At 40.9% G+C, this 8,454-nt stretch overlaps 3 protein-coding genes across 3 annotated transcripts; 2 read left to right on the top strand and 1 right to left on the bottom strand.

Annotated features, from left to right (window-relative positions):
- Positions 1-884: 884 nt before the first annotated feature.
- Positions 885-3,301, top strand: BDB00DRAFT_800666 (major facilitator superfamily domain-containing protein). Its single transcript, XM_053121804.1, has 7 exons — positions 885-1,494; positions 1,576-1,674; positions 1,781-2,089; positions 2,162-2,192; positions 2,286-2,374; positions 2,572-2,698; positions 2,779-3,301. The coding sequence occupies exons 1-7, from the start codon at positions 1,159-1,161 to the stop codon at positions 3,015-3,017; spliced, it is 1,230 nt and encodes a 409-aa protein (XP_052984792.1). The 5' UTR covers positions 885-1,158; the 3' UTR covers positions 3,018-3,301.
- A 778-nt stretch (positions 3,302-4,079) lies between these two features.
- Positions 4,080-6,062, top strand: BDB00DRAFT_800662 (major facilitator superfamily domain-containing protein). Its single transcript, XM_053121803.1, has 4 exons — positions 4,080-4,352; positions 4,423-4,627; positions 4,735-5,545; positions 5,612-6,062. Exons 1-4 carry the CDS (start codon positions 4,150-4,152, stop codon positions 5,983-5,985), a joined length of 1,593 nt encoding a protein of 530 aa, XP_052984791.1. The 5' UTR covers positions 4,080-4,149; the 3' UTR covers positions 5,986-6,062.
- BDB00DRAFT_800656 (complex proteins associated with Set1p component shg1-domain-containing protein) lies at positions 6,063-7,119 on the bottom strand. Its single transcript, XM_053121802.1, has 3 exons — positions 6,589-7,119; positions 6,371-6,495; positions 6,063-6,311 (listed from the first exon to the last, which is right to left on the bottom strand). The coding sequence occupies exons 1-3, from the start codon at positions 6,676-6,678 to the stop codon at positions 6,191-6,193; spliced, it is 336 nt and encodes a 111-aa protein (XP_052984790.1). The 5' UTR covers positions 6,679-7,119; the 3' UTR covers positions 6,063-6,190.
- Positions 7,120-8,454: the final 1,335 nt, after the last annotated feature.

Genomic DNA, 8,454 nt, shown 5'->3' with positions numbered 1-8,454 from the left:
AATAAAGATACTATATTGGTAGGTATTGCCACATGCTAATGTTGTAGCTTCACCGATGAAACATCCATACTTGTAGTGAAGTTATTATGCTCTTGTTGTACTACGTTTATGTGAACTTGAATCGCCTATACAAGGAAAATTAGCCATGATGTAGCTTTCGAGAAACGTTTGGAAGTACAGGTCATTTTTCAATTCCTCGGACCAACGAGGCTAAATGGCTTATCCGAACATCAGCGACAAACAACAACCGAGTCATATTTTTTTGCGTGATGTTGTGTTAAGTTTTGCTTTTATTCGTTTGCCGAGGAAGTCATTAAGGTTTTAAAAATATGAGGAGGCTACCTGTAGTTATAAAGAGAGTAGAAAAACTATAAAAACGCGTTGTTATTTAATACTTATTTACTTGATCCTTTGTAATTCTCATATCGATCTATCACGTCATACACTTGTTCTTCTGGATTGGTTACTCCTTTTCCCTTATTTGAACTATCATATCATGTCAGGAGCTAAGAGCAGTAATGATTTGACAGTTACAACGTCCATCACTAATACCACACCAGCAGAACAGCAAAAAGTACAACAAAGAGGAAAATCAGTGGCAACTGATAATATCGAACATCAAGAGACAGACAACGATGAGGCCTTTCCCAATTTTCAACCTGACGATCCACCTGTACCTGAGACGCGCGTACAAGTTATCCAATTCACTACCCTCATAATTGGCATCGCTCTGTCAGTATTTGTGGTCGCATCTAACTCGACGATGGTAGCTCCGGCACTATCGATCATAGCCACAGAGCTCAATGCTTTTGAAGAGCAGACTTGGATAGCGACCGCATACCTTGTTGCTGTGAACGCATCTCAGCCCATAGCAGGAAAGGTACCTTACATTGTTGTGTCATTATTTTGGAACTGTTATATACTTCCTTTAAAGGCTCAGGTTTTGCAACTACATACAGTAGTGCTAATACAAATTGCATGCTCGTATAACCATCCTATATGTATTTCTCATAGTTCTGTGACATTTTCGGACGCAAGCCTATCCTACTTCTCGGCCAAGTCTTTCTACTGATCGGATCTATTATTTGTGCCACGGCACCAAGTATTCAAGGGTTGATTCCCGGCCGCACGATCCAAGGATTTGGCGCAGGATGTATCATGTCAATGGCTTTCGTAATTGTTACTGATATCACACCGTTGTTCTGGCGACCAAAAATACAGTCTGTACTGGTTGCTATCTATGGATTGGCCAATGTGGTAGGTCCGCTCATTGGTGGTGCCTTCGTCGACAATTTGTCATGGCGCTGGGACTTTTGGTTTACCGTTATTTTGGATGGTGTCGCGGCCTTGATTGTGCTCTTCCTGTTCCATGAAACAATTACCATTCGTCAAGAATCAATTATGAGCAAAATCAAACGCATCGATGTTCTCGGCTCTGTTTTTTCAATTGGTTTCATTACATGTTTACTGCTTGCGCTCAACTGGGGACCACAGGTACATATACAGTGAAAAAACGTGAAGAAAGTTATGGGTACAAAAAACGCCTAAACATTCAATCATGGCCTTTTATTATAGTACGGCTGGAATAATGCCCATGTTATCGGCTCGTTTGTTGCAGCTGGTGCTGCATTGATCCTTTTGGTTATTTCTGAAGGATGGATTGCCAAAGAACCTGTAAGTGTTTGCTGTTATTTCCTATCGCGGTGCCTGGCAGTGCTTTCCCCTAAATCTGCACAAATTATTAACGGCTGATATTTATGTTCGTTATATACACATCTAGCTCATACCGTTCCGAGTCATTTTGGACCCTGCAATCCTGCTATTTTACCTATACTTGGCATGCCTTGGTCTTGGATTTGTCGGAACTCTCTTTTTCGGTCCCATTTTATTCCAATCAGTGTTTGCCGCATCTAGTAGCGAATCCAGTATCCGTCTTATTCCTTTTATGGTATGCCTCATTGTAGGCTCGTTTGCTAGCAGCTTCTTGATGCGTCGCGTTCCATATCCAAAGATATATATTATCATGGGTGCATGCAGTAATGTATTAGGTTATGGTCTATTTCAACTTGTTGACGAGCATTCAAATTGGGTAAGAGCAACACTACATTTCGTTAAAGAAAAGAAAGGAAATGAAATTAACTGCCTGTTTGATGTTTTCAAGGGCAAACAAGCTGGCTTTTTGACTTTCTGTGGTAAGTCTAATATCGAATGACATGAATTAACTGGAATTTTCTGACGAATGGAGCTAAATAACAACAAAACCACATAATAATGTACATGCTCAGGTCTTGCTGCAGGCTTAACACAGCAAAATTGTATTCTTGGTGTCCAGGCAACAGCGAAAAAGGAGGACATGGCCGTAGCTACGAGTTTGGTAAGATTTCAATCAGCATTTTTTTGTCTGACGAAATCCATTGCGGGTGGTAGCTGTATTCTGGATATATTTCCTGTTGCTACAGAAGCAGGTTCCATGACGACGAGTATCATTTCTAGATCAACCAGCCATGATGCGTATATACTCACCTCATATGAACGCCTATCCTCTTTTCATATAAACAACCTTTTCTGTAGAGTAACTTTTTGATGCTACTTGCTTCAGCTGTTGGTGTAGCCGTCTATCAAGTACTCTTCTCTACATTTGTAACAAATCAACTCCAGAGTGTGGACCCTTCTGTCCTTGCAGTCGCTCAACGTTATGGTACGTGTACAAATGCTGTTTACTTTTTTTTTTAAAATATACAATATTTTTGGGAATTGCTAATCACATGTTCCTACCAGGTGCACTCCAAAATTATTTATACATAAAAGACATGCCTCAAGATACTCAAGCCCCCATCATACATGCGTATATGCAATCGCTTAACCGGGTGTTTATTGTTCCCCTTGTGGCTGCTGGTATCAGCGTCATCTGTGCAGTATTTATGTGTAATGTTCGTTACGGTGCACCAACAACGGCCAACAAGTCCTCGTCTAAAACTGTCCCGCAGAGCCATAATGAAGACATTGAAAAGGCATAAATATAATCATGATTAATAGTATTTTTCAAGCTTATCATACCATAGATTGCTTTCCTATTAGATTGTACAATTTCGGAAATAAACATTCATATATATACACAGCTTCAAAAGATGGTTTGCAGCAGTTACAGAAATATTGATAAGTTCGCCAGACGAATTAAAAGCAAAAGTCATTGTGATATATAGCTATAGCAGTAACAGGGGAATCAAATGGAAATGATATGTGAAGAATGTTATTCACTCTTGGTAACAATCGTGTACAGATCAAATGACGTAGAGCTCTGTTTAGATGTACATTGAACGTTGACTTGAAAACTAAAGGTAGCTACGCTTGTAAAGAAAATAGAACGGGAACGGAGGACCAAAAACATTAAGTAATCCGCGAAAAAGCTCATGCGAAGAACCCAGGCCGGAACAATGGAAAACTTTTTTTATTGCCATTGACTTAACACGTTCCTGCCATGGACATGGTTTTCTTTAATTAAGCCGTTCTCGTTCATGTAGCTTATCATATGTTTCACGCTAATGAAATTCGCCACAACTTTTATGTGCATGTAGCATAACCTTCATGTGTATCTGCGTCGTGCAATATATATCTCTGATATGTACATTTCTCAGTAATTGATACCGAAAATAAAGTTCTCCGCAAAACGATGCTACAAAGAACATTTCTCGGTTACCCCGTGGATAAAGGGAGCGGTGATAAAGTGGTTGATGGGATACGACCAAATAATGTGGTGTTTAACGCCCGACCCCAAAAAGTGATCTACGATTGGATTGGATGTGGACATAGAACGCTTCTTTGTGTTATGTCCCACGTCGGAACCCACTCTGGGACGACGGAACAAGAGTAAAAAAAACTTTAGCGTCAAAAAAAGATAGATCGCATTCTTCCTCTTTTTCCTTCTATATGCCGAAAACAGCATTTTATAATGGTAAAATAGCTTGAAACAAATCCATCCCGTCGGTCATAGTTGGGCCGTGGCGATATATTCATCCTTGCATTACCTGCTTATATAAACAACAGTCGAAATGCTTTTTTTTTCCTGTTGGTCGTTTGTTCCGAGATCCACATCATTATATCGTGGCAGTTGCCCTTTCCCTTATTTCAGATTATATTTAATTATTTATTATGGATTCTCGACAAGCTGGAGTACGACCTTTTGTCGTCTTCTGTGCCATGATTGCCAGTCTTGGTACATTCAATAGTGGTGTCAACACAAGTGCATTAAATATTCCAAGTTACTACGTTCGTAATTGTCCTGATAGCGACGGTGTAACTTATTACCCTGGTAGCTCACTACCTCAATGTATAAAAATGGATGATTGGATCTGGTACATATATGATGGTTATCAATAATGAAGCATATAATACGTGTAATACTGATCCGAGGAAATCCAACAGGGGTGTATCGACCGGTATGCTCGCCTGCGGTGGTTTGTTCGGTGCACTTTCCTCGGGAGCACTGGCGGAGCGCTTTGGACGGCGGGACTCCATGCTTATGATGAACATTTGCTTTGTAATTGGCGCGGTGCTCATGTCGACGTCAACAACTAGTGCACAATTTGCTGTCGGAAGAGTCATTGTCGGTGCAGCCTCGGGTTTTATGGTATTGTATAAGCACCGGAAGATTTTCCTCTTTTATACAAGTTATTACTACTCCTTTGCTATGTATACTAATGTATGGTTCTTTTTGTTTTCTTGTTGCATATGTAGACCACGATTGTATCTGTATATATCACAGAGATTTCTCCACCATCGCATCGTGGTGTTCTAGTAGCTTTCTTACAGTTATTCACGACAATTGGAATTTTTGCCATTGAAGCTATTGGTCTTGGTTTACGATCACCTGTTGGATGGCGCGTAGTGACCGTTATTACTGTAGCACCAGCACTTATCCAAGCTATTGGTTTGCTCTTTTGTGCACGGTCCCCTCGATGGCTGGTCAGTCAAAATCGAGTCGATGAAGCGCGTGTTGCCATGCTTCGACTTCGCAAAGGCGCCATCGAAGACGAGTTTGCAGAAATGAGTAGCGGTGTTGTTGGCTCGCCGTCATCTTCGCCGTCGGCACCTCCTCCTGAAACTACCGAAAAGGATTCGTTGGCTGATACGACTGTATTTCATGAAGAATTACCAAAAGCCAAGCAAGACACACACCATTTATCATTTTTCCAAGTAATACGGATCCGCAAACTGGCTATTTTGATTTTCCAGCAAATGGTACTTCATGCTGGCTCACAGCTTACGGGTATCAATGCAATCATGTATTACTCTACGAGTATTTTCGAAGTGTCGTTTGGCGATAATGCGGCTTATGTGACGGTTGGGGTTGCTGCACTTAATATTTTTGCTACGATTGTGGGTCAGCTTTTGATCGATCGATTGGGTCGCAAGTTCCTTATGCTTATCTCGTCCGTATGCATGTGCTTATTCGCAGCACTGATGACTGTTGGTATGGCGCTTGACATTTCGGTACTGCAAGTGGTTTGCATCATGCTCTTTGTTGCGTCGTTTGGCATCGGATTAGGTATGTAAAGAGAATAACCTATGCTTTTATCACTATGGTGTTAATACTCTTTTTTTTCGGTCGCAGGCATCGTTCCATTCTTGTTTACTGCTGAATGTCTACCCACCTATGCGGTTGGTGCAGGATGCTCAGCCGCATTAATGTCGAACTGGTTTTTCAACTTTATCGTTGGTTTGGTGTTCCCGACTTTACAAAGCGCGTGCGGGGACTATGTATTTCTGATTTTCGTTGGGTTGACGTTCTTCTTGTCGTTGTTCATATTTTTCTTCACGAAAGAAACGAAGCGCAAGACTATCGAAGAAATCGGCCGTGAGTTGGGATGGTACGATTTAGACATCCATGGCATATTGTCCCCATCGTCGCCTACTGAGGATGGTAACGGTGCTGCTATCGTCGAGAATATGCCTGCTGCTCCCACAACAACCGAGCTTAAAAACTAGATTCCCCTTCCAGTCCATTTCCAACCCACAATTATTAAAAATGTCAACACTTGGTCGTGTTGTTGTAAATACAAAGCATAATTAGTAAGGAGTCCAGCTCCCTCACCCATTTATTATTTTCATCATAGTTACTTTAATAACTCAAGTTCTGTGAGAAAGACGGAGGGATGTAGTAAATATAAGGGTATATGAAATACTTTTTTACTTATTCGTCTTTGGATGCGTCCAGTACCAATCTCAATTGTTCGTCAACCTGGTCTTGGTAATACTTTTGCTGTAATAATGTTCCGCGAATTTGTTCATGAACGGACTGGAACATACCAGCTCTACGATGATACATTAAATAAGGACGGGCTATTTATTACTATTTCACAACGTTACTTACTTTTCTAATTCGTTCATCATTAAACTTTGGAACGTGGATCTTTCTTTATCTAAAAGCGAAGGATCTTTGCTAATCTTTTCTTGCATGAAGCTGGTCACATTTTCCAGGAACTTTTGTCCTTCATTCTGTTTTCATATTATTTGACGTTAGTTCACCGAAATAAATGGTGGCGATGGTGGTGGTGATAATGGGAGATCAAATGGAACTGCATGTATCACCTGTTGTTGAAATTCTGAGAGTAAATGTTTTCGTAGTTGATCAAATGTTCCTTTTCTTTTAAGTTGAAGAACAATCTCGTCTGGTGTCATTATTTCTTCAAAGATCAAAAGAAAGAGCTAGTGGGGAGCGAAAGAGGTAATATAGGGGACGACGGATGACTGTGACACAATTCCAAAAGTTTCAAAGGCAGTCATTGAGGTTAGGCTTGAACAGTTAGTTTATGCAGCATACACATCACTTTAAGAGGAGCAGAAGAGATGCCAAACGATAGAGCTCGGAATAAAGCTTGACCAGACCCTGTAGGATAGTATGGAAAAACTATTGCTTTAAGAAGATGGACTGCACTGCTGAACCTTTCCGAGTAGCATTGGCTAAAAGAAAAACCGTCATCGAAAGGAAAAGGACGCTGACAGTGGCTCTTGATGATGAAAAAGTCAACATCGTATGGGCTTACGTACATATGCTCCATGTCACGACTATTATATTATTATTACTGAAGCATATGAATATGATAAAGCCTGCGCATGAGCTTGTCCAGCATGAGATGTCACGACACGACACTACACACCATTCTTACTCTTCCTTTTCTGTCTAAAAATCTTCCAAATATGAGTGAAACATGTGATGTCGCGTGCAACCTATCAGCGTTGTTGGCACAAGCAACCCTGCAGATAGTTTTCATCCCTCGCTCAGCTCTTCGTCTCGTGTAGCATTTGACATAACATCACGCTTACATCATCTCTTATTATCCTTCAACAGCGAAACTACGAAGAACAATGGTGGCTTCACTACTCTTATTTTTAAATACGTCGAGAACCATGAAAACTGTGATTATGTAATTAGCAGATCCTAGTCAGCGGCGCCACGTTTCGACCTTTAAAGACAATATGTCAATGAATGAACAACAGTGTCAGAGGAGATGTGTGTATGTACTACGCTGCAACCAAGAATAAAAACAGAAGCGTGAACTGCTCTTCTCTCCTCCTTCTGATGTTGTTGCTTATGGTCATTTGCATTTAAGACAGATGATACATCGCTTATCGTACTAAGGAACAACGGAGGTGATAATTTTATTTCCTATGCTTATCAAAGCAGTCTGGCAGCTTAAGCAGAAGCAACATCATAGTGCATATGACAGTCAATTACAAAACCAGTCTCAAACCCATCCCCTCATTTTGTTTACACCGTATGCGTGTGAAAACGATATATGTACCTCATTGTTGGTTTTCCTGCGCGCATCTGACAAACTTAAATATTGTGTGTGTGTGTGTGTGTATGGGCTTAGAAAGAAAAAAGCCCTTGTAGGTAGCAATTGCTAGGTGCGTACTATATATGTACGGGAACTACTGTACCCAAAGCAACCCCAACGTAAAGGAAGAAACAAGCTATAGCTAACTGCGCTAGGCTCACACGCGTTTCACATGTCTTTTAAAAAAGTGAAGGGGGTGGTCACATACCAATCCTTCGCGTGTCTTACTATCATGGGTGTTACGAATAGAAGATGATGTGCACACATTTCTGCCTAAATAGGCCAACTCACTGTATGTATAGGCAGGGCTTAGTGTATGCGCGCCACACTCTGAAGCAGGCTTTGCGTGATGGGATGTAGATATTTGTTGTTGGGTTTTATCCAGTAGGTTCTGCTACAAGAGGGGGAGGGGATCTCATGCAATAAACAGTAAAGCTATCCGCAGTTTTTATATTAATTATGATCATCAGGTGACAGATTACTCTGATTACTGCTGTTGTCAACCTCATTGATTCATCCACCATGATATACGATCTTCGATGCATGAGGCGCATTGATTTTCACAAAGGCACACACATGCAGCACTACGTAGTCTCTGAATAATATGTGACGAGAA

This window comes from Zychaea mexicana, assembly GCF_025766255.1.
Source record: "Zychaea mexicana strain RSA 1403 chromosome Unknown BDB00scaffold_5, whole genome shotgun sequence".
NCBI lineage: Eukaryota > Fungi > Mucoromycota > Mucoromycetes > Mucorales > Lichtheimiaceae > Zychaea > Zychaea mexicana.
Note: the sequence above shows the minus strand (reverse complement) of the source record. Positions and strands in the feature narration are given on the sequence as shown.

Bases quoted from the DNA above. Each gene is read 5' to 3' on its own strand.
- BDB00DRAFT_800666 (XM_053121804.1), top strand. From the start codon at position 1,159: ATGTCAATGGCTTTCGTAATTGTTACTGATATCACACCGTTGTTCTGG. The intron at 1,495-1,575 runs GTACATATACAG...CTTTTATTATAG, and splicing joins CGCTCAACTGGGGACCACAG to TACGGCTGGAATAATGCCCA. The intron at 2,193-2,285 runs GTAAGTCTAATA...GTACATGCTCAG, and splicing joins TGGCTTTTTGACTTTCTGTG to GTCTTGCTGCAGGCTTAACA.
- BDB00DRAFT_800662 (XM_053121803.1), top strand. From the start codon at position 4,150: ATGGATTCTCGACAAGCTGGAGTACGACCTTTTGTCGTCTTCTGTGCC. The intron at 4,628-4,734 runs GTATTGTATAAG...TTGCATATGTAG, and splicing joins GTGCAGCCTCGGGTTTTATG to ACCACGATTGTATCTGTATA. The intron at 5,546-5,611 runs GTATGTAAAGAG...TTTCGGTCGCAG, and splicing joins GTCGTTTGGCATCGGATTAG to GCATCGTTCCATTCTTGTTT.
- BDB00DRAFT_800656 (XM_053121802.1), bottom strand. From the start codon at position 6,678: ATGACACCAGACGAGATTGTTCTTCAACTTAAAAGAAAAGGAACATTT. The intron at 6,496-6,588 runs GTGATACATGCA...ATATGAAAACAG, and splicing joins TCTCAGAATTTCAACAACAG to AATGAAGGACAAAAGTTCCT. The intron at 6,312-6,370 runs GTAAGTAACGTT...GTATCATCGTAG, and splicing joins ATGATGAACGAATTAGAAAA to AGCTGGTATGTTCCAGTCCG.